This window comes from Lacerta agilis, chromosome 8 (genome assembly GCF_009819535.1).
Source record: "Lacerta agilis isolate rLacAgi1 chromosome 8, rLacAgi1.pri, whole genome shotgun sequence".
In the NCBI taxonomy this organism is placed as follows: Eukaryota; Metazoa; Chordata; class Lepidosauria; order Squamata; family Lacertidae; genus Lacerta; species Lacerta agilis.
This window is the reverse complement of record NC_046319.1, coordinates 7581350-7605853: the sequence shown is the minus strand read 5'-3', so window position 1 is coordinate 7605853 and position 24504 is coordinate 7581350. Positions and strand designations below refer to the sequence as shown.

At 45.4% G+C, this 24504-nt stretch overlaps 1 protein-coding gene across 1 annotated transcript in view; it reads left to right on the top strand.

Moving 5' to 3' along the window:
• Nucleotides 1–24504, top strand: part of TMEM116 (transmembrane protein 116) — a 44064-nt gene that overhangs the window by 17412 nt on the left and 2148 nt on the right. The window contains exons 5-10 of the mRNA XM_033159273.1: nt 5875–5979; nt 11133–11182; nt 12242–12325; nt 14245–14371; nt 19934–20078; nt 21715–21788. Of these exons, the coding sequence (XP_033015164.1) occupies nt 5875–5979; nt 11133–11182; nt 12242–12325; nt 14245–14371; nt 19934–20078; nt 21715–21788 (585 nt within the window). The remainder of the gene's footprint in view (nt 1–5874; nt 5980–11132; nt 11183–12241; nt 12326–14244; nt 14372–19933; nt 20079–21714; nt 21789–24504) is intronic.

Here is a 24504-nt window from a genome sequence, read left to right as displayed (position 1 = left end):
CCTGTGGGAAACTACCGTATTTTTCCATGTATTGGACGAGGTTTTTTGACTCAAAAATCATGCCAAAAAACTGGGGTTGTCCAATACAGGGATAGTGGCATGGGGGTGGGGTGGGAGAAGCAGCAGCGTGCTGCCAGCCATTCGGTTGGCAGGAGCGCGGCTTCCCCCATGCCACAGCGAGTAGGGAGCGATCTGGGGCGGGGGGTGTTTCTTGCCTGCAGCTGCATGGGAGGGAGAAGCTGCGCACCGGCAGCCAACTCGTTGGTAGGAGCACAAATTCCCCCCCCCTCCCGAAACCGCTGCACGCAGCGGGCACAGCTTCCCCTGATGCTGCTGCGCGCGGGAAATGATCTAGGTTGTGTTTCCTGCCTGCAGCTGCGAGCAGGGAGAGGCTTAACAACTTTGGGCCATCTCCCCTCACTTTCTTAAAACTGAGTGCCCAAAATGGGGGGTGGAGTGGGGTGTCTTGTATATGGTGTAATAAAAATTTGGTTCGGCCCCAGAAGAGAGTCCACGAACCCAAGGGAGAGCCTCAGCAGGGCTCCCCTCCTGTCAAGAGCACCTAAGAACAAATAGAGACGATACAGAATCTCCCAAAGCAAGGCGATAGCCCTTTATTAGAAAACTGCTGCAGCAGGGTGTCTTGCAAGCAAAAAGACCTCCAACAAAGGCGCGCAAGCTCCTATATAGACTTTTGAAATTGCCCCCCTCCAGCTCAAGACCACCCCTCCATACATTAGAATTACATCACAAATTGGGAGGGTCTGGTAGCAGTGATCTGAGCATCTTGGACCCTGCCCCCATGTCTCCTCTTGCCCTCCACCAAAAACCCATCAAGTAAAACAAAAGATACCGGTATTTACATTTCCCTATTTCCCAGCCAAGTTAATTACACCCTTTTGTCTGGCACTCAGGTATCAGGATGCCAGAGATTATCACTCAGGCAGAGGGCTGCTGAGTAGCTGGAGGGGCAAACCCCCCCCCCTTTGTTCCTGAGACAAAGAAATACTTGGTCAGTTGGGAGTCAAAATGGAGTGAGGCCTGTCCTCCTGTGCTGTTTTTCAGACATGTGGCCTTATTTGTTTTGGTACAATAATAACAATTATTATATATAAATAAAATACCTTAAAATTCTTACAACAATGGGGGCGTCTTATAGACGGAAAAACATGGTAGCAAGCAGGATTTGAGCACGAGAGCACTCTACCTTCCTGTCGTTTGCAGCAACTCGAGATGCTGTAGAAGTTAGATACTCACTCTATTCTTTGTAATTTGTTTCGAACTGATTTTAATGTTGTCTTTTTAAATTGGCGTAACCTGCCCTGGAATATTACGGTGGGTGAGAAATTGAAATAGTAATAATGCTAATCCTACTTCTTAAAAGACCCACGGTGCAATTTAATATTGGCTGGGGGTCTCGCCGACGTTGCATTTTGCAGGATGCACAGCCACCCTAGGAACCAAATATTTTTTTAAAAAAAAATGGGGTTGAATAAAACGAGGGAACGGCAAGGAGATACACGGCGCAATGGAAAAAACCCTGGTGCTCAGGGCCCTGGGCCTGTTGGGAATAAAGCAACAATGCTTGCAATTAGCTATGCCTTCTCTTTTAGTTAGGAATAGGAATAGGAATAATTTATTATTGGCCAAGTACATTTTCCAACATACTTGGAATTTGTTTTGGCTACATTGCAATGTAAACATACAGACACTGTTCCTCTCACAATACAAAGAAGCAAAGAAACCCCACCCATAATTTACCTCCCCTTAAGCTATACAACTATGAATTTAACAATTTAATGGCACAAGGGAAAAAAGTATTCTTGTGCCTGGCCGATTTTGTATATGAAGTCCTGTAGCGACGTCCAGATGGAAGTAAATCAAGCAGATGATGACCGGGATGTAAAGGATCTGCTACAATTCTCTCTGCTCTCTTCCTAACTTGGGTAGCATAAATTATCTCTATTGAAGGCAAGCTAACACCAATTACCCTTTCTGCAATTCTTATAGTTAATACTTGTTGTTGGTAAAGCAAATTGCTTTCTTTTCAGGCTTTACTTCCTTCCTGCTGCTGCTGCTGCTCCAAGTTCAAGCCAGTTTCAGTCCATGCCAATGTAAAGTCATTGGCTCCATCTTGGCCGCATGCAAACCTATACCCAGAATTGGCTTTATGCTTTAAACCAGGCTTCCTCAACCACGGCCCTCCAGATGTTTTGGGACTATAACTCCCATGATCCCTAGCTAGCAGGACCAGTGGTCAGGGATGATGGGAATTGTAGTCTCAAAACATCTGGAGGGCCTGAGGTTGAGGAAGCCTGCTTTAAACCGGCAGTCAGGGTGGATTTGATATTAAATCAAATCAATTTAAGTCGCAATTTAATTCATTTTTTTACAGACTCATTGTTGCTGTTATAATCTTAATATTCACAACCGGACGAAGGTTTCATTTTTGGAATAATAAATGTTCAGAGTAGTTTTTACAGTTACATCAAAAATCACTGATTTGGTTATACAATTAGAAATACATAGACAGAGAATTATGAAATTAATTGTGAGCTTTAATAAGTTAACTGTTTATAATTGGCCTTCATTGGAATGAGAAAAATAATCATTTCCTTAATAACAATTTAAACAATTTATTTAACTAAAACAGTAACAGTATAGCATATGTTTGTTAACTGCTGCGGTTAAACGATTTAAAACAACAACAGCTTAGACTGACTTTTAGCACACATGAAAAACTTAAAACAAATCCTTATTTCCTGATGAATAGCCTTTGGGCTATAATGTAGCTTAAATAGAAAACTACCTTTAGGAATATTTTTCCTCCAAAAGCATTTTATTTTTAAAATTTGATTTAAAATTTGATTTAAATAAAAAAAATCTGATTGCAATTTTTTAAAAAACGATTTAAACAAAAAAATCCATTTTTTATTTTTTTGAAAAACTCATTTATTTATTTTTATCCACCCTGCCAGCAGTCTAACCAGACTTTCTCTTTCTGCATGCCACTGTAATATATTTACCAAACTCCAACAGGGCCATCCCATGTCCTCTCCATTCGCTTTTCCAGAGTTGCCAAAGAACCATTTGTGTTTTTGAGGATCCTCTCATGACCCCATACAAACGTGAATTCCATGCTCCACTGAAATGCAACAAGGTCCTTGTGTGGTTGTTGTACAAGTTACCTGCTCCCCCCCCCCCAACACCCTCAATTAAATCCAAATGGCCTAGAAAGCTTTTAATAAAATTCCACTCCATTTGGCCGGCACAATGGATGGGAGGAAAGCAATGCAGTTACAATGATGGGCGGGGGGGAAAGGCTGGAGGGAGGCAGGACAAAAATATCAGAAGAGCCCAATGGGGTCAGACTTAAGCCGCATACATGCCGACCCCGTTTGGAGCACTAAAATGAACTTTCTTTTTTTAATAATAATAATTTTTTTATTATTTTATACTATACTACAACAAGAAAATCAAACATACATTCACATACATTTTCCAGTTTTGGCTAACATAGCCGTGACTTCCCTCAGACCTTCCACATGGCTTTCAAAATTAGTATTATACTTCTTTAATCAACCATTGCTTACATTATCATAAATCTCATGCATACTCTAACTACCATACTTACAATAATATTTCTACACATTAACTACAAAACTTCTTGAAGTCCTGTTAGCGTATTCAATTGCAAATTGTCTTTCAAATAGTTCGTAAACTTTAACCAGTCTTTGATGAATTTCTGGTCCCGCTGTTCCCGGATTCTTCCCGTCATTTTATCCAGTTCTGCATATTCCATCAGTTTCACTGTCCATTCTTCCTTTCGTCGGTAATTCTTCTTGTTTCCTAAAAGTTCACTAAAATGAACTTTCAATCCAGAACATCTTGTAGCCATCTGCAGCATGCTGTTTTCAATCCAGATTGATTCTAGATAGCAGTTACTTGGTGCACTTTCGAAAACTCTACCCCTAATTACAGGGGACGCGGGTGGCACTGTGGGTTAAACCACAGAGCCTAGGGCTTGCCGATCAGAAGGTCGGCGGTTTGAATCCCCACGACGGGGTGCGCTCCTGTTGCTCGGTCCCTGCTCCTGCCAACCTAGCAGTTTGAAAGCACGTCAAAGTGCAAGTAGATAAATAGGTACCGCTCCGGCGGGAAGGTAAACGGCATTTCCGTGCGCTGCTCTGATTCGCCAGAAGCGGCTTCGTCATGCTGGCCACATGACCCGGAAGCTGTACGCCGGCTCCCTCAGCCAATAAAGCGAGATGAGCGCCGCAACCCCAGAGTCGTCCGCGACTGGACCTAATGGTCTGGAGTCCCTTTACCTTTACCCCTAATTACAGTGGCGGAGCTTCAAGCTCCGGTGGGGGGGGCGGAGAGCAGGTGGGGGGTGTGGCACGCATCATAGGGGCGTGGCGCCCAGTGCAGGGGGAGGCCGCTGCAATAGCACCCCACTGGGATCGTGCCTCCAGGGGTAGTGCGCTCCCTTCACACCCGTTCCTCCGCCAGTGCTTGATTATTCTAATCCAGGGGTCAGCAAACTTTTTCAGCAGGGGGCCGGTCCACTGTCCCTCAGACCTTGTGGGGGGCCGAACTATATTTTGAAACAAAATATGAACGAATTCCTATGCCCCATAAATAACCCAGAGATGCATTTTAAATAAAAGGACACATTCTACTCATGTAAAAACACCAGGCAGGCCCCACAAATAACCCAGAGATGCATTTTAAATAAAAGGACACATTCTACTCATGTAAAAACACCAGGCAGGCCCCACAAATAACCCAGAGATGCATTTTAAATAAAAGGACACATTCTACTCATGTAAAAACACGCTGATCCCTGGACCGTCTGCGGGCTGGATTGAGAAGGCGAATGGGCCGCATCCGGCCCCCGGGCCGTAGTTTGGGGACCCCTGTTCCAATCCATGCCTTTTCCTCCCCACACTTGCCCTGCGTATAGAAAAGTTCTCATGATCTTTCTTTCCTGTTGGAGAACAGTTTGAACCCACCAATGGTTTCAGGGTTGAACCTTGATGTTCCAGGGAGTTGTGTATCCAACCCCATTTGCAGATGGAGGCGCGTGCTGGGGTTGGGGTCAAGTTCCACGGACTGTGGCATAAACTTGCTTATAGTAGTAAAAACTGCTTTCCAGAAATTAAGAGCTTTTTTACAGGACCACCGTAAATGACACAGGGTCCCTTTCCGCAAATGCTTTATTTTCTCCATCTGAAATCCACTGCCAATCAGCTGGTCCCCCGGGATTCCGGTGTTATGAAAGGGGGAACATTAACTCTTCTTCCTCATGGTATTCATAATGTCATACAGTTTTTAAAAGTTCCTTTGTTGTTGTTTTTGGTGGGTAGGGGGAATTCTTTCTGCCCATAACCCTTTCTGCCTTCAAACTCCATGCCCCGGCCCAAGGCAGTTTTAACAATAATAGGCAGAATTCTTTTTCTTTTGGACTTGTCGTTTTTCTTCTTATAAGAACAGTTATTATGGCAGGTGGGTGTTGGAAAAGCCATTTCTAAAATCCGAGGATATGCCAGTCATTTTAAAACGCAAATAGCCACTTAAAGCTTCATATTCTGCAATTTTTTTTGTCATTTGTGTACATGTCCCAGAATTCAGCGTCCTGAAAATGGCACGTTTTAATTTATTTATTTTTTAGAAGCAAGTGGCTAGTCGTTAGGGGGATGGAAATCATTTTGACAGCATGTAGCAGGCAGTTCTTAGTGAAATCCCAAGGGCCTGGAGGGAGCTTGGCTGAGTAGAGGATTCCATACTGGCACAGATCCCAAGTTTATACACAGTGTGATTGCAGAATTGTGGGTCATGCATGTCGCACAACCATGTCCCTCCTTTCCCCAGATCTTCTATGTTGCCTCCTTCTTGTGTACTGTCAATTACACCTGGCACCTTTACATAGACTTGAAGATGAAATACAACCAGAATCTACAAAACCGGCCACCCCAGGTAAATTCCGTTTTGATCGCAGCTTGTATAGATACTGACATGATTCCTGTGGGCTGTTATGATGCTTTGAAGAAAAGAGGGAGCGGTGACCCTAAAGACTCACTGGCAGGTAAGGCAATACAGTGGCACCTTGGTTTACGAACTTAATTTGTTCTGGAAGTCCGCTCTTAAACCAAAGCGTTCTTAAACCAAGGCGTGCTTTCCCATAGCATCAGGGGAACCCAATTTACAAATGGAACACACTCAGCAGGAAGCGAAACATGTTTGCCTTATTCCAAGGCAAAGTTCACAAACCAAAACACCTACTTCTGAGTTTACAGCGTTCTTAATCCAAGTTAAAACTAAGTTGCTCTTAAACCAAGGTACCACTGTGTTGGGAAAGATGGGCTGCTTCATATAAGATAAATGTATATGGGAGTGGGTTTGTATTGGAGTGCAGGTGCGTGGCGCATAATAGTTAAGAGTTTTGGACTTAAATGACAAGGGGAACCATGTATGCCACCTTGAGCTCCTTGGAGGAAAAGAAGGGACCGAAATGCAATAAACCCACCCGGGTTGCAGGTGGCGCTGTGGGTTAAACCACTGAGCCTAGGGCTTGCTGATCAGAAGGTCGGCGGTTCGAATCCCTGCGACGGGGTGAGCTCCTGTTGCTCGGTCCCAGCTCCTGCCAACCTAGCAGTTCGAAAGCACATCAAAGTGCAAGTAGATAAATAGGTACTGCTCCGGTGGGAAGGTAAACGGCGTTTCCGTGCACTGCTTTGGTTCGCCAGAAGCGGCTTAGTCATGCTGGCCACATGACCCGGAAGCTGTCTGCGGATAAACGCTGGCTCCTTCGGCCTGTAGAGTGAGATGAGTGCGCAACCCCAGAGTCGTCCGCGACTGGACCTAATGGTCAGGGGTACCTTTACCTTGTGGGACGCGGGTGGCGGGTGGCCGATCAGAAGGTCAGCGATTCAAATCCCCACGACGGAGTGAGCTCCCGTTGCTCGGTCCCAGTTCCTGCCAACCTAGCAGTTCGAAAGCACATCAAAGTGCAAGTAGATAAATAGGTACCACTCTGGCGGGAAGGTAAATGGCGTTTTCGTGCTCTGGTTTGCCAGAAGTGGCTTAGTCATGCTGGCCACATGACCTGGTAGCTGTACGCCGGCTCCCTTGGCCAGTAAAGCGAGATGAGCGCCACAACCCCAGAGTCGTCTGCGACTGGACCTCCCTTTACCTTTACCTTTAAATGCAATACACCCACACACACACTTAAAATTAATAATTAACAAAATTCATGCAGCACTATGGAACTCCTTCCCACAGGAGGCAGTGATGACCACCAGCTTGGACGGGTTTAAAAGAGGATTAGACAAATTCACAGACGGAAAGGCTATCAATGGCTACTAGCCACAATGGCTATGCTCTGCCTCCACAGTCAGAAGCAGAAATGCTCCTGTAAATGAGTCGCTGGAGCAGACAGGCAGAGAAAGCACTCTTGTCTTTGGATCCTGTTTCCCACAGGCATCTGGGTGGTTGCTGTGAGAGCAGGATGCCGAAGAAGATGAGCCATTGGCCTGGTCCAAAAGGCTCTTCAAACATTCTCGGAGAACATGGATTTGATGCCTGCAAATTACAGGAGTGATTCCCCTCTATTTTCTTTTCATACAGGGCTGGGGACATTTTTTGTGAGGTTGTGTTGTGGTGTGTATAGGTGTATAACCCTAACAACATGGTGCGTGCACACGGAGGCTCTCCGAAATTTCATGGACAGAAACAGAGACCACCTTGCCCGCTTGTGGTTTCTCCACCTTCCACCATGGCCTGTTCATTCTGCTATATTGCTGGCCAGTTTTGACACCTTCCTTGCTTTCCTGAACACAGAGTTGCGGGGAGCATTATTTAAAAAAGCAAATGTTTGCTCTTTTGGTTAACGATCTACTAGGTGGGGAAACATAACTGGCCTGAGACATACAATCACATGACCTACATCATGTGATACAGCCTCCTACAGCAGGCTACTACAAATACTTTGGATCTCAAGCATTGATCCTTGATGTGAGATTCATGCTGTTACAAGCAGAGAATTCTGAGTGTCTGTTGGGGGAAAGTCATGGTGTCTGGGCTTGTCTTGTACCTGCTAATCTGCTCCCTGATGGCAAAGTGACGCATAGACTTGCATCCATGCATAGCCATGTAATGTTTGGTGGGTGTTGTCTAGGGTGGCTGTTTGCAGTGTCAATTTTGGTGGGTGTTGTCTAGGAACGGTTGCTGTTTGCAGTGTCCGTAACCCGAGCAGAGCAGGTTCTCCTGGGCAGAGGCAGACGCAAAACCGCTCCCTTGTCGTCATCTGCCCTCAAACAACACTCTTGAGGAGCAAGCGTCACTGTTTGGGAACAGAGGGGCACAGTTCTGAGAAAAAGACAAACCTAAGTAAATACTTCACCTGCTCTGTGATCAGCAGTCCCTCCACAGCTGGCTCAGCTCACCGCTGTCTCAAGGGACACAAGGAGCCCCGTGTGTAGTTTCTGCAGGTGGAGGCAGCTGCACGATCTGTGCGCCGGATTGCTAGGTTGGTAAAGCATTTCCAGCTACCTACCAGCAGCAACAGCCAAAGAAACATTTTTCTCCCTCTCTTCTAACACAAGAACTCGTGGACATCCAGTGATTCTGAGTGTTGTAAGATTCAAGATACAGATACAAGAAAGTCCTTCTTTGCGCAACACATGGTTAAAGAATGGAACTCGCTTCCAGGGGAAGCAGGGATGCCCGCCAACTTGGATAGCTTTACAAGACAAATTGGACAAGTTGGGGAAGAGGAGGCCTGGTGGGGCGGGAGTTTGTGAGTTGTGTGTTGGGAAGGATTTGCATTAAAATGCAAAGAGTAGTAAATTTCTCCGTTGCAAACTACAACTCCCAACATTGGCCAGACTAATTGAGGCAGGTCACTCTCTCTCTCTCTCTCTCTCTCTCTCTCTCTTTTCACCTTCACTTACTTTCTCTTTCTCTTGTCAACCTTTGCCTCCTCACTCTCGTGAGTGCTGCCCATAAATCCAGGTCTGGAAGAAAAAAGGGAAAAAAGGGGAACACTCTTATTGCATAACAAGTTATTTGTCTCCTTGGTGTGGGATATTCCCTTGTCAGCCTCTTCCTCCTGGTTCTCAAGCATCCACTGTTGTGATATTATTACAAACCGAGCTGCAAGAAGCGAGGTCACTTGACTATGAGTCATGTTTTCATCCTGTGGGAAACCCACTGGTCGTACCAACCTTCCCACACATGTGATGTTTCTGTATTGTACTGTTGTATCTTTCTGTTCTGGCTCAGAGATGCTGGACGCAATTACAGACAGCTCTCAATTCCTGAGCTGGCTACGCAGAGACATACTCTGCACTTTATCTACAATAAAGTAGGTTTTAGCCTAAATGGCTCGTGTGTGTTGTTCTTCAACCTGGGGAACAATCACATATTACTAATGTGCCCATGGACTCGTGTAGCCAGGAGTGCACAGAGGCTTCGTTCCACCCTGGGGGTCAGTCTCACAACTTGCCCCAGCGGGAAGTCTCATAACATCCACACCCACCCACCCACCCTCCCCACACCCCAATAGCTGGAGATGCTGAGGTCAAGCTGCCCCCAGGCACCTAAAGATTCAGGCCTGGACCACAAACCCACAGTGTAGTGTGTGCCTGGGCACCCAAAGCAGCCACAAGACCCAGGAGGAAAGGGTCTGCAAACCATATGAGGAATGGTTGAGGGAGTTGGGGATGTTTAGCCTGGAGAATATGAGTCTGAAAGGAGATATGAGAGCCATCTTCAAACATCTGAAAGATGGAGCGAGCTGCTTTTCTGCTGCTCCAGAAGAGAGGATCAAATCAATGGATTCGAATGACCAGGAAGGAGTTTCCTGCTAAACTTTAGGAAGCACTTTCTGAAGGCAAGGCAGTGCAAAGAATTAGCTTAGAAGGTAGCAGACTCTCCTTCACTGGAGAGTTTTAAGCAGAGGTTGGACGGCCACCTGCCAAGGATTCTTGAGCTGTGATTCCAGAATTGCAGGGGGTGGACAAGATGACCTTTGGGGATCCCTTCCTTGCTTTGAATTTCTCAGTGGCTGGAAGAACAGCTGTCTTTACTTCTATGTAACCTCACTGCAGGTTCCTGCAGCCCACTTCCTTGCTTAAGCTCACAACCCTTCCGTGGCATGAGTGATGGATGAATCTGTCAAATCAGTGTCTCTTTTCCCCCAATAGTCTTAAGTTCAGTTCTCTACAATTCTGCATGTGTGTGTGCTTCCCCCCTCCCTTTAAAATGTCATCCTGAAAATTCATCAGCATATGAGTAGCTAGGAACGCTCATAAGAAATCTCAGATTGCCCCACAAGATCTCACGAGAGCATCCCAGAGCTGGCACACTGAGTGGGCCTTGCTCTTCCAAGGAAAATGGAGAGCTTAAAAAGCTCTCTTTGCACCCGGTAAACAGAGAGTGTATGGAAGTGAGAGCTGGAGGAGACTCTTGAGAGTCCCATGGACTGCAAGAAGATCAAACGTATCCATTCTTAAAGAAATCAGCCCTGAGTGCTCACTAGAAGAACAGATCCTGAAGTTGAGGCTCCAGTACTTTGGCCACCTCATGAGAAGAGAAGACTCCCTAGAAAAGACCCTGATGTTGGGAAAGATGGAGGGCACAAGGAGAAGGGGACGACAGAGGATGAGATGGTTGGACAGTGTTCTCGAAGCTACTAACATGAGTTTGGCCAAACTGCGAGAGGCAGTGAAGGGTAGGCGTGCCTGGCGTGCTCTGGTCCATGGGGTCACGAAGAGTCGGACACGACTGAATGACTGAACAACAAAAAACAGAGAGTGCAGAGAGAAGAAATGCCTTGATGGTGCATCTGCAGCAGCACAACTGGACACCTTCATCTGTCCCAGCTGCAACAAAACATGTCTCTCCCACCTTGGTCTCTACAGCCACAGCAAGAGCTCCTAAGCTCTCCGACTTGCTTGAGAATTGACTCGCGTGGTTGAAATTTTGCAAGTCAAATGAGAGTAAGGTGATGGATTACTGTCACACGCAGTTGTTTTATGCGTATCAAAACGGTGACTCCCCGTCTTGTGTCAAAACTATACAAAGCAGTTAAATCCCTTGTGTGTGGTTTCCCCCCCTTTCTTTTGCAGATTCTAAGCTACGTAAATCACATTGGCCGAATAGCTATCGTTTTGTCCGGGTAAGTTTAAATGGTTTGGAATAGGACTTCCTCTATTCAGAAAGAACGGTTTTGTTTTGTTTTCTAAAAAAAGCAAAGGTAGTATATATTTAAGCAACCAAGCGAATAACATTGTGGTTAGTGGAGAAGGTTGCTAAAGAAAGGTTTTTCATCCTCTCTTATTACACTATAATTCCCAGAGCGGTTTAACAGTTAGTCTCCATGCCCAAGGAACTCTGGGAATGGCAGCTCTGGGAGGAGCTATCAACTGACTATCAGCACCCTTAACAAACTACAGCTCCCATAATTCTTTGGGGGAAGCCAGGACTGTTTAAAGTGGTAGTGCTTTAAATGTATGGTGTAGTCAAAGGTGGCCCAAAGATCTGATTCCATACACTGCTGTCAAGTATCCCGTTTTCCCCGGGATTCTCCCTTATTTCAAGCAGTTTTCCGCTGCTCTCCCTTACTTTTTATTTCCCTTAAATTTCCCGTTTTTAATGGAAGCAGCTCCTCCCCTGCTGGCCAGGGACTGGGTGGGAAGACCTCGCCTACTTGGAGAGAAAAGCCTCAGCCCTCAAAGCAAGTGGGAGCCGTTTCCCGTGCTTACAGGGGGGTGTATTCCTCCCCCTACATCAGCCCCTATCCGTTGCCGCCGAGCCCCTCAGCCGGCCAATAGGGTTAGCTGGTGGGCAGAGCCTGGCTGCCTTTGAGCAGCTGCTGCTTCCTGTCCTGTTTTGATGGGATCAGACAAGAAGACAATAGGGCTCCATCGCGCGGAGCACATGGCTGCCCTCCTCTTTGCTCCGCTCCGAGCCCGAGCCCGCTTGGAGTTTACATTGCTGCTCCGCCCACTTTTGCTTCTGGCTCCGCCCACCACTGACATGTGACTGTCCCCGGGATAGGTGAGACTGCTGAGCCCTTATTTTCAAATCCGAAACTTGACAGCTATGATTCCATATGAAGCAGATTCGGATATTCACTCACTCTGGACTGTGACCAATCCTGTTTCTTTGTTGTCCCTGGAAAGAAGATTTACGCGAGGCCTGTTTTAACTGGGACACTGTCAATTTCTCCTTCCAGTGCTGTCCCTCTCTTACTGATGGGTCCTGTGTTTGGGCTGGGCAACTATTACGAATGTTATCAGAACTTCACTGCGGAACATGGGTGAGTCAACCTGACATTCATTGTTGCTGAATGAATCAAGACTGCACCTTCCACAGCACTGAATGGAGCCCCCCCCCTCTAACAATTAGATATTTATTTAGCTATTGCAAAACTATCTGCATACCGCAATTTCATTTTTTTAAAAAAAATCAAAGCGGTTTGCAACAATGATAGTGTTTAAATTGTTGTTTGGCTTTTAATTTACTAATCGTCAGCTGACTATTACGGAAAATGCTTCTTAATTTTCTTCGTCAGCAGAATACCAATTCCCTCCTTAGCGTTAATGGGGATATAGGGTGGGCCAAATGAAGATGGTTTGGCTATGGAATAGAATATGTATTAATTGTTAGCTGCCAGGAGGGTTAACACAAGGAAATGGAAGTATTTAGAGGCATTAACTAAGGATTTATGGTATAGTTAGATCTGGTCTATAGTTACTGCTGAAAAAAATAACTTAAAAATCAAGGTACAGTAGAGGACAAACAAAAGAAGCTTCATTTTCAAATATGTTGCAAAATTTAATTTTGTATATCAATGATTACAAGGTCCAAATGACTCTTAGTAATCATAGAATCATAGAATGGGACCCCAGGGGTTATTTATTCCAACCCCCTGCAATGCAGGAATCTCGGCTAATGATGGCCATCCAACTTCTGCTTTAAAAGCTCCAAGGAAGGAGATTCCACAGCCTCTCGAAGAAGACCACTCCACCAGCTCTTGCAGCTTTAAGTGACAATTTCATTAGATCCAGATATTTATAAATAAAACATCTCTTTTTACAAATCTTATTACCACCCCCACAACACCAGTCTCATATTTCCCCCCCCCCCCCGGAATGTGAATGAAACAAATTTGCAAATTTGTATTTTGTGTGCATGTTTAATTTTAGTTTTCGTTCAGTTTTCTTGTTCTTCTGTTCTTGTGTGTTGTTGCAGTGTATGTTCTTGTTTAAATAAATAAAAAAGAAAAATACATTTTTTAACAAAAAGGGGGAAAAATAGAAAGCCTGGCTGCAAAGAAATGTTTTCAGTAAACATTTGAGAATTAATAATAATAATAATAATAATAATAATAATAATAATTTTTTATTTATACCCCGCCCTTCCCGATCATTAGTATAAAAGGTGAAAGTTGAATCTCTCTCGACAGAGCCTTACACAGGCTTCTGTGCCGATCTCAGGTGAGCCTCGCCAACTCAGGGAGGGAGCAACGATGCTCCTGCAGGTGATCTAAGTGATCAAGCTGGGATATAAGTGTTCAGGTGGCCCCTGAGGTTCCCTGGACCTGTGTCATTCAGGGCTTTGTAAAATAACACAAGGAGCTTGAACCTGGCCCAGTTGGAGATGTTAGCCAGGTTCCCCACCAGCACTCTGGCCACCAGCAGAAGCTTCCAAGGGCAGCCCCACATTGAGCGTGTTGCAGTAATCCAGCCCCGAGGTTATCCACTCATGGGCTACAGCAATCAGGCTACTTGGGGTGCCTCTAATGGGGTGCCTCCTTTTGACGATGACTGGCCCTGCCTGTGTGAGCCTCTGCAGCCTGTCCCACTGACCTGTGAGTCCATATTGTGCTTTATCAGGGACTAGGGTCCCCAGTGTGGTGTGGAGAGCCAGTGTGGTGTAGTGGTTAAGAGCGGTAGTCTCGTAATCTGGTGAACCGGGTTCGCTTCCCCGCTCCTCCACATGCAGCTGCTGGGTGACCTTGGGCTAGTCACACTTCTCTGAAGTCTCTCGGCCCCACTCACCTCACAGAGTGTTTGTTGTGGGGGAGGAAGGGAAAGGAGAATGTTAGCCGCTTTGAGACTCCTTCGGGTAGTGATAAAGTGGGATATCAAATCCAAACTTCTTCTTCTTCTTCTTCTTCTTCTTCTTCTTCTTCTTCTTCTTCTTCTTCTTCTTCTTCTTCTTTCTGTCCGGCAGGTGCCTCTTGATGCACACGGAAGTCAAGTTCATCACCGGTCCCCATCAATATCCTTGCGGTGTGATGTTCTCTTACGGCATCGGAGTGTTTTTCATCTCATTCCTTGCCAGCTTCATTGCTATCCTGGTAAGAGACACAGGCACTCATGGCAAAAAAAGTTGGCCTCAGGAAAAGCAGAGCTGGGCTCCAGGTGATCTGGAATTACAGGTGTGGGCAGGGAGGTATTCCAGAAGCCAGGGTGTGGTTTAAAACAAGAGGGATTCAGGTTCTGGAACAGCAAGAAGGGCCAGAGATAGGGGCACAGAATCAAAACTAGGCAGAGATCAAGACCCAAAGCAGTACCCACGGGAAAGACACGAGACAAGTCGGCTGGACTGGAGAATCAAGCCTTGAGGCCCTTAGGATCAGCTGACAGAACCTGCTTTGTACAGATTGTTGTAACGTGGGGATCGTGATTCAGCAAGTGATTTCAGCTCTGACATAGCAGGCAAGAGACAGCTTTTTATGTAACACTCTTTATTCAGGCAAACAAGATTGAGGAACTGAGGAGAGGGATGCTACATTTATAGGAACAGAAGACTGGCTAGAAAGGATACATTTTGGAGGGAACAATCTCAAGCAATCACAAAGCTGCCTTTTGGTGGGAACCAATAAGACTGCGGATCCAAATGCAGCAACTTAAATGAACCAATAGTAGCTGTTCCTTCTGGAACAGGAAGGCAGTTACTTTTCCCTAATGTGAATACAGACAATAATAATACAGATATGATAACCCTTGAATCAATACACAACACAGATCATTGGCCCATCTGGGTCAATATTTCCTACACTGACTGGCAGCAGCTCTCTGGGGTTTTGGACAGGGTTCTCACCCAAGCCTTACCTGGAGATGCTGTTGGGGACTGAATATGGGCCCTTTTGCATGCAAAGCAGATGCTGTACCACTGAGCTACAGACTGGTGTTGCAACCCAGAGGGACAGTAGGGCCTAGTCCAGGGGTCCCCAAACTAAGGCCCGGGGGCTGGATGCAGCCCAATCGCCTTCTCAATCCGGCCTGCGGACGATCCGCGAATCAGCGTGTTTGTACATGAGTAGAATGTGTGCTTTTATTTAAAATGTGGGGCATAGGAATTTGTTAATTTCCCCCAAAAAATATAGTCCGGCCTACCACATGGTCTGAGGGATGGTGGACCGGCTCACCGCTGAAAAAGGTTGCTGACCACTGCCTTAGTCCACCAGGCTTACAATGGAAAGGGGGAGCTGGCAGCACAGGCAGTGGGGCTTTGAGGAACCCGTTTGGGATACCTCTCCCCACAAACTCCCCACAGTAGAATCATGGAATCATTGATATTTTTTGTGGGAATGTTTAGGAGTGTGGATGAGTATATATTATTTTATATATATCAACCCAGCTTGTGTGAGCAAGCTCCAAACTTAGCAGAGTTACACAGCAGAAAACAGTTGCATAGGCTTGCTAAAGCCTCTATAAGAAATATATATTCCTGGTATATTCCCCTTCTTCCCTCTTAAAAGTAAAGACACAACACAGTACTGATTATAAGATATAAAAGAGTTTACTTACAGTCATCCGTGAGTCACAATACAGGCTCAAAGAGGCAGATAAGCTTAGATAAATATATTTACATGTGGTGAAGCTGATTCCATAGGGGAACGGGCTTCACCTCTGCTTCTCTCAGCTGAAAGCTGAGAGAGAGCATCCTGCTTATTCAAAAGACGAGGCAAAAAAAAAAAAAAAAGGACTCATTATCTACATTGAATTCCTGGCAGCCTCCCTCTCCCAGCTCTGCTTTTGCCTTTTGCTAGCTAACCCGCAGCTGGAGTCCATCCCCTTTCTTGCAGGAAACTGAATGCCCCGCCTTTTCTCAGGGGATGGCTCTGCCATCGCCTGTTTTTGTTCTTCAATGGCACCTCTCCAGCCAATCTCCTGAGGAAGCTGGCTTGACTTATTTTTTAGGCCTTGCCAAATCCTTTGACCAAACCCCACATTTACTAATTTCAGAAACTGTGGGGAGAACCGGGGCACCCAGGAATTTTAGGAGACGCTTGTTCCCTGCAAACCCATAACTATACAGTTTACCCAACAGTTTCATAATGTGAAGGCAGTCCTCTTTTCTTCATGCTTAGCTGTGTACGTAATAAATCTGTACCAATCTATTGCAAAAGAGTCTTTTTGCTTTAAACCATATGTGAATTTTATTCTGTTAGTCAATTTTTCCACAAGTGCTGCTTAACGTACTTCATTGTACCAGTTTGTTAAAGAAGCATGTGGCCACCAGGGGTTTGAACTGTAACTTAGTGCTACATCATGAAAAAATGCTGAGCAGAGCCAGCTCTGGACATTTAGACGTGTTTTGTTCAGTATTTGCTTTTATTTCAACAAATTCTTCCTGGAACTGAGCCACTTTCGCACATTCCCACCACATGCTGATGAGACCCCAGCGTTCTCTAGCATTTTGATGACTAGGAAGAGCCAATGTAGGATGCGTGTATCTGTGTGAGATAACCATTTTTGCAATACAGTGCAATTGCATCTTATGGGCAGTTGACTTTCACAATTTCAACCCTGCAAATTCATTCATTCATCAACCTTTTATTGGCATCAAACAAACACACATACATACAAAACAGAAGCGGATTAATACTTTCACAGTGGCACAGACTACCGTATATACTCGAGTATAAGTCGACCCAAATATAAGCCAAGGCACCTAATTTCCCTACAAAAATGTGGGAAAGCTTATTGACTCAAGTATAAGCCGGTTCACCTTTGCCACTGTGGTAGAGGAGGAACGAGCAGCCCAAAGCAGCCATTTGGGCTGCTCCTTCCTCTTCCTCCTTTGCTGCTGTGGAGCTCACCCCGTCGCAGGGTTTCAAACTGCCATTCTTCTGATCAAGTCCTAGGGCTCTGTGGTTTAACCCACAGCGCAATGTTCCCTTGTGTTATACAGAGAAGGCTGGGATCCTGTCCTGTTTAAGCAGGAGCCAGGGAAAGTGAGCACCTGTGGGGTTTTAATACTTCCTTAACTGATAGGCTTTCTGCCTTCTGGGGTCTAAAGTTTGCATTTATGTGAGCAATTCTGGAATGCAACAAGCTGCCTGGGGAGAGTAAAGAACCGCCGTTCTTGTACACTTCTTAAGGAATGGTTGACTTGAGTATAAGCCGAGGGCAGCTTTTAAAGCACAAAAAGTGTGCTGAAAAACTAGGCTTATACTCAAGTATATATGGTATGTTAGAAGAAAAAGGAGACAAGACTCCGCTGTCCACAATCACATCTCTGGGACTCCTGATAACTCAGACGACTGCAGAATATTACGACGAGAAAAGAGCAAATGTAGGTATTGAGCTACCAATTTGGTAAGCTCCTGGTCAGTCCCCGTTAGTAGGAAACGTAAGACTTCCCGCTCTGGTCTCCTTCTAGGGATAAATAGCTGGTCCAGGAATTGCTGGCGGAGATCGTCGTAAAGTTTGCAGTGAAAAACCATATGAACAAGGCTTTCCACCTGGTGGTCATCGCATGGACAAATCCTCTCACCCTCCACCCTGCCTGAGAACCTTCCCCATAGGAGGTTCGATGGACCCTGCAAATTGAAACCTTGCAAATTAATTGCATGCGAGGTGGATAGCGTAAAAAGCTCGTTTTGTGCTGTGTTTTCCCGATGCGGAAAGAGCTTTCAAGCATCCCACGTTGCCTGCTGGGGTCTGGGAAGCTCTCACGAGATTTCACGGGAACTTAGATGGCCCTACGAGATCTCGTGAGAGCATCCCAGAGCTTGTGTGCTGAATGAGCTTTGCCCAGTAAGGAAAGCAGAGTGTTCAGGGTACCGGTTGATATTGCAGTGGAATGATGATGTAATGAAGAAATGTAGACTTGTCGACTTACACTTATAAGTAAGAATGGGTTATACGTTTGGGGTGGACAGGAAGTCAATTGGGTTTGGATCATCTGTTAGCATTGGTTTTTGTTGTTTTTGTTTTGTCAAGTTTTTTTTTGTTTTTGTTTTGTTTTTTTGTTTTTAATTTGGCTGGTGGGGGGAATGTAAAGTGGGTGTTTTGTTTTTTTTTGTAGTTATTTATATGTATTTTTTCTTTAGCCTAGTGGATGATCTTATACTCAGGTTTGGCTTAAAATTAATTGTTGTATGGTAAATATTAACTGAACATTATTTAAAACAATATAGATGTGTGTCTATAGATAAAATCGTAAAGAGCTACGGAGCAGTAATCAAGCAAAATGATGACAATATGGGATAACAGTTTTTTTCAAAGTTTTTATTCTTATTTGTATTTGGAATATTTACCGTACATTTCTGTAAAATACCGTGTAAATGATTAATAAAAAGATTTTTTTAAAAAAGGAAAGCAGAGTGCTTAAAATTTGCTCTCTGCCTTGCTTGGGGGGGGGGGATAAGGTCTGCTCTTGTGCTGGCTCAGGAAGGTAAGGAGGGCCATGGGAGGGCAGTTCAAGTATATGTGGTTTTGCATATATAGGGCTGTGCGATATCTGGTTTTCAGCATCGCAACATATCACCAGCTAAACATAGCAATATACCAATATATCACGTTATCTGAAATAAGGCTGGAGCTACGTAAAGGCATTGACTGGCTTCACGGTTTCCCCCACGTTGTGATTTTTGCATAGCACCTTACCTCTCCTTTCTCCTGTCAAAAAACTCAAGAAGGGCGTTTACTCTTGCCAGAAGCGCGGCATTGCCCACGCCAGTGCTGGAGGGGCTCTATAAAAAAATCCCATACGCCCAAAGACTCTGCGTATGCCCACTAGGGGAAATAGGAAGCCCTGAACACTCGTTCTTCAGATGCCCTCTATATGAAGAAGCTCGAAGGGAGATCATGGACCCCATACTGGTGAGGTTTGCAAGCCTCCCAGAAAAGCAGTTATACAACCTGTTCTTGTTAGGTAAAGACCCGATGATTACCAGGGCGGTTGCCAGATTTTGTGTCCAAATTTGCAGATATAGACCTTCTTCTCAGCCCATCTAAGTTTCTCCTCAATGGAATCTCGAGCGAGCCGGGCTCAGCTTTCTGCAGCCACTATTTTAAATCTTTAACATTGTAATGCAATTAATAATTTTCTTTTAAATCTTGTTCAAAGAGTTTTATATATGTAACATCCCTGGAAAATGTTTCGTCCAAGGGATCCGCTGTATTTATTTTTTATTTTTACTTTACCTCCTTTTTAAGAGCTGGTCTTTGACCGTAATAAAGAATGAATTTGAATTTGAATTTGCATAGCACACACACACACACACACACACACCATGTTTTGTGATATATTGCCAGGTCAAAAACTATGACACCGATATCACAGTATAGACTTCAAACCAGTTTTGGACGCTGTATCAATATATCGTGCAGCCCTAAATGGAACTCACATGCCAGATGCGATTTTGCTGTCTTCTGAGTGCTACCTGTTCCATCTACTTCATTGCTATCATAAGCAGGTGGTTGTGCTGAATTTTATTTTATTTACGCATAGAGTGTATTGCTCATGTTAGTGAGATTTATAGCAACAGCTTCCTCTGAGGAAGTCAGGGTGTATTTAATCCTGGGCTTCGTGGCTGCCGGGGGCTTAGAGCCCAAGCCCTCCTCATTAAACACGATCAGGAGGAACTAGTAGATTCTGAAAACTGGTTTTGTTTTTTCCGCAGGTTTTGCTTATCCGAGCCAGAGGGCTGTACAAGAAGTTTCTGAATTCAACTGGCTACGTGGGCGATCAGGAGTGGGCGATGATTAAGATGGTAGAGCAAAGAGTGTTTCTGTACCCCATGATATTTTTTTGCTGCTGGGGTCCAGGTAAGGAAAGCTGGGGAATGCCCTGCCTTTGACAGTCTGCCTTGTTACGTGTCTAGAAAGTCAATGAGAGTTACTCCCAGATAAGTTGATTATATGTTTGTGTGTGTGTGTGTGTGTGTGTGTGTGGCTTGCTCTCTCAGATAAGTTAATTTGAAGAAAATAAATAAAACAATGTTCCTTCTTACCTTTTCTCCTGATAACCCACAAAAAGGCATTATGGAAAATTAGGGGCCTCTAGAGCTTGGTGTTCTCGGACAGTGTTCTCGAAGCGACTAGCATGAGTTTGGCCAAACTGCGGGAGGCAGTGAAAGATAGGCGTGCCTGGCGTGCTCTGGTCCATGGGGTCACGGAAGAGTCGGACACGACTGAACGACTGAACAGAAGGTTGGCGGTTTGAATCCCCGCAACGAGATGAGCTCCTGTTGCTTCGTCCCTGCTCCTGCCAACTGCTTTTTTTGACATGCTTTCAAACTGCTAGGTTTGAAAGCGTGTCAAAGTGCAAGTAGATAAATAGGTACCGCTCCGGCGGGAAGGTAAACGGCATTACCGTGCGCTGCTCTGGTTCGCCAGAAGCGGCTTAGTCATGCTGGCCACATGACCCGGAAGCTGTACACCGGCTCCCTTGGCCTATAGAGCGAGATGAGCGCCGCAACCCCAGTGTCGTCCGCGACTAGACCTAATGGTCAGGGGTCTCTTTACCTTTAGAACTTGGAAGCTCCAGAAAGGTTTTTGGGGGATGCAAGTTGGATGAAAGAAGAGGGGAGCTGTAGACTGGAAAATGTCCTTCTGTGAACTTCCATGAATTAACTTGTCTGTCCAATATGCTAAAACTCTTGCACCAGTGTTATTTGACATTCTGGATTATTAATAACCCATAGGCTTTTAAATCCCCACCAAAAAAGAGATAAACAAACACAACTATTTTTATTCCATACAATGTCGGGGGGGGGCACTTAAAGACCCACCAAAAATACATGGTGCAAATCCAGTTTATGTGGATCAATTAGATTTATTTGCTTTGCTTCTGAGGCAGGGCAAGCTGTGCTAAGCACACCCCCTTCAGAGCTAGATTCCTCCCTGTGTTTCCCTTTCTTTATCACCAAATTTTGTTTAGAAAGAGACTATGGATTCGGTTTTTCAAAGTGAAGGGGCATTTTCCGTAGACTTGCGATCTAAATACGACAAGCACCCAAAGGAGAGGGGGGGGGAAAGAGGGGGTGGAATAGGAAAGAAGCAAGCTTTTATTTGTAAACGTGAGGAAAAATAGGTGTGTTGGCATGTATTGATTAAAATAATAATCATAGTAAGTACACTGGACTTTTCAGCTGAATTCTGAGCCCACAGAATCCAGGGGCACATTTAGCAACTCTGATTCCTCAGAGGTGCCGTTCCAGCTGAAAAAAAGCCCTGGTTTAAAATTGTTTTAAAAGTATTGTATTTTCAGTTGTATTCTTTAAAGTTTTGAAGTTTGCCACCCTGGGACATCTTTGGGAAGATACAGATTGAATTAGTAAAACAAATAATTGGCTGGGGAAATAAAAACACCTATCTGTGCCTGACCGAAGTCACTTTGGGGCTACAGCAATGCGATTTTATTGTTGGCTGTTTTTGAGTCCTCCCCTCCCAATTTTTCCAGCCTTTATCCTTGGAATCTTCAGACTGACATCTTTGGAGCACACCAGGCCGTACATGGGAATCTGTGTTTTAGAGGTAAGCATTGTGTTAATTTTCGAAGCCCTGAACAGCTTAGGGTACCTCAGAAATCGCCTGAACCTTCGATCAGCTGCAGAAGAGTCTTTGCTTGTTTCCTGAGTTGGTGAGGCAAATTTGACGACAAGAAGCAGAGACTTTAGTGTCACTGGCCCAGTCCTGTGGAACACTCTGCCACTAGAGATTTAGCAGGCGCCTTTTGTGCCAGGTTTTCAGTGCCCGCTGAATTTTTTTTCTTTTCCATCAGGCTTATGCAGGCAATTAAGAATGCAGGTCTGGGGCTTGTCAGTGCCTGAGCAGGTGGTTGTGGGAATGTTCTGGGTGGCAGGAGAGGATATATTATACATACATTCTTTAATTCGACCGTCAGTCAGGGGGGGGGGAATACATTTGTACAGAATTTAAAAAAACCTCTGAATTTGAGGGGGGGAAAGGAAAACATAACCCACAATGGAATGGAGCTAAACAGATAGCCCCATATCAATGCAATCTATTAAAATCTTGTGACGCTTAAAAGCTAAAAAAATAAATTTAGCCACCTGGCAGGCTGTATTTCTAGTGACATTGTTCGGTAAGTATAAAACCTGTCTTTCTCTGGATAGAAAGCTAGATTGACGTAAAAGTGGAGCTATAAGGTTTTGCCTGAGTTCTACATAGAGAGGACAAGTCAGAAAAATATGTTTGGTAGACTCAACCACGTCCAAAGTACAATGACAGGTTCTCTGGGTGTATGGAACTCCCTTGTACCTTCCCCACAATACCGCGGAATCAAGGGTGTTTAGTCTAGAAGAAGAAGAAGAGTTTGGATTTGATATCCCGCTTTATCACTACCCGAAGGAGTCTCAAAGCGGCTAACATTCTCCTTTCCCTTCCTCCCCCACAACAAACACTCTGTGAGGTGAGTGGGGCTGAGAGACTTCAGAGAAGTGTGACTAGTCCAAGGTCACCCAGCAGCTGCATGTGGAGGAGCGGAGACACGAACCCGGTTCCCCAGATTACGAGTCTACCGCTCTTAACCACTACACCACACAGTCTAGCCGCTGTAAGGAGTCTGCGGTATTCCACGTAGTGGATTTCCGCGAGATAAGGGGCTGGTGTCATTTGATATATCTGGTCCCCTAGGAACACCCCTGATTTCACTTGGGCTATGTCCTCTTGTCTGGCAATATTGCTCAATCTCCGGGAGATTGCAGTTCTAGCTTGATTGTACGTCATAGACTCCAGGTAGAGGTGTGACAATCCACAGGACTGAACCTCTTTGATGACCTCCCTTTCCCACGATGACTGGAAAGGATGTATTATTAATTTCCTTCCTACCTTGCGCTAGCAAGTTCCTTTACTTGGCAGAGTTTACATTCCTCTTCTCATGCACAGCAGACAACTGGTTGCAGGCTCGTGTGAGCCTCTCACTATTATACAATTCAGTCTGTCTCAGATTGAATTGTACGTTCCTGGTAAGTTCCCTTGAATCCCTCTTAAAAAGAATTAAGGCCCCACTATCTTATTCAAAGACGATAAAATAAGTTTACTCACATCAGTTCACAGTTGGATCCCTGAAGGCGGACTTAGTTACAAATATGTACATGTGGATCTACCCCATATGGGGGGAATAACCCCAGTGCTGCTGCTAGCTGAGAGCTAGCAGAGCAGTCCTAGCTAGAAGCTGGTCAAACGAAGAAGGAAGTCAAAAAGAGAGAGGGGTGCTGCGTGACTTGTCCTTTTGTTACCTGGACAGGTAAGGCCACGCCCACCTTCTATCACATGCAAAAGGAAGGATGCTCCAGCCAGGAGGAACAGGAAGTTTCGACTGGCTGGACCAAACATTCCCTCGCATCTCTTCTCTAGCATTACAAGCAATGTTGTACTTGACTGCTTCTCATGGATCACATCCCACAGTGACTGCTTGGGATCCCTCTGGGTTTGCATCCCTCTGGGTTCCGTGGCGGAAGCTGTCAATGCAAGGAAAATAAATAAAAATAAAACAAACAAGGTGAGCCTCGGGTCAACCCCTGACGGCACCGCCGACATGAGCAGCGCTGCGGACAATGGGACCTATGGGCTAGCTCTGCAGGGTGGGGCCCTTGCCCCGACTGCAGCTGGGGTAATAAAGCCACATTAAAATGAATCCTAAAAACTAACAGCAAACTCATTCTCCACCTGCCAACTGCACCATCCACCTTCCGAGAGGGAGAAAAGCACCACCCAAGGTTTGCAGAAGTTCAGAAAATATGTCGGGGTAGGGGAATGCTAAAACAGCCCAGGGAAGACAGAACAGGTTTTCCTTTCCATCTTCAGGGCTCAGTGGTGGGAGGGGGCACAGAGATAATCACCAGCACCCCCTCCGCCTCCCAGGTCTCAAGTTTGGGCCCTGAAATCTCAGGGGACGGGGGCGCTCCTGACCTGGCAAGTGTACTGAGCATGTTCAGGAGCTACACAATGCTGATCGACTTTTGCTTTGGGGCAGGTGGGTTGTTGTTTTTTTATAGAAAAAACAGGATGGAGAAGGAAATGGAATTGTCATGCTGAACTAGGCCATTTCCAGGAGGGGATGGAAAGGGGCTGCAGTGTGCCGAACCACGCTGCAAAGTTTTGTTGCGGGTTCTACTCGTCTTTCAAAATGGCACTGGGGTGCTCCTTCTGAAAAGCAAATGGGATTTTTTTGGGGGGGGTGTGTGTGTGTGGAGGTGGCTGCTCTTTGGGGCCACTCGGTTTATGG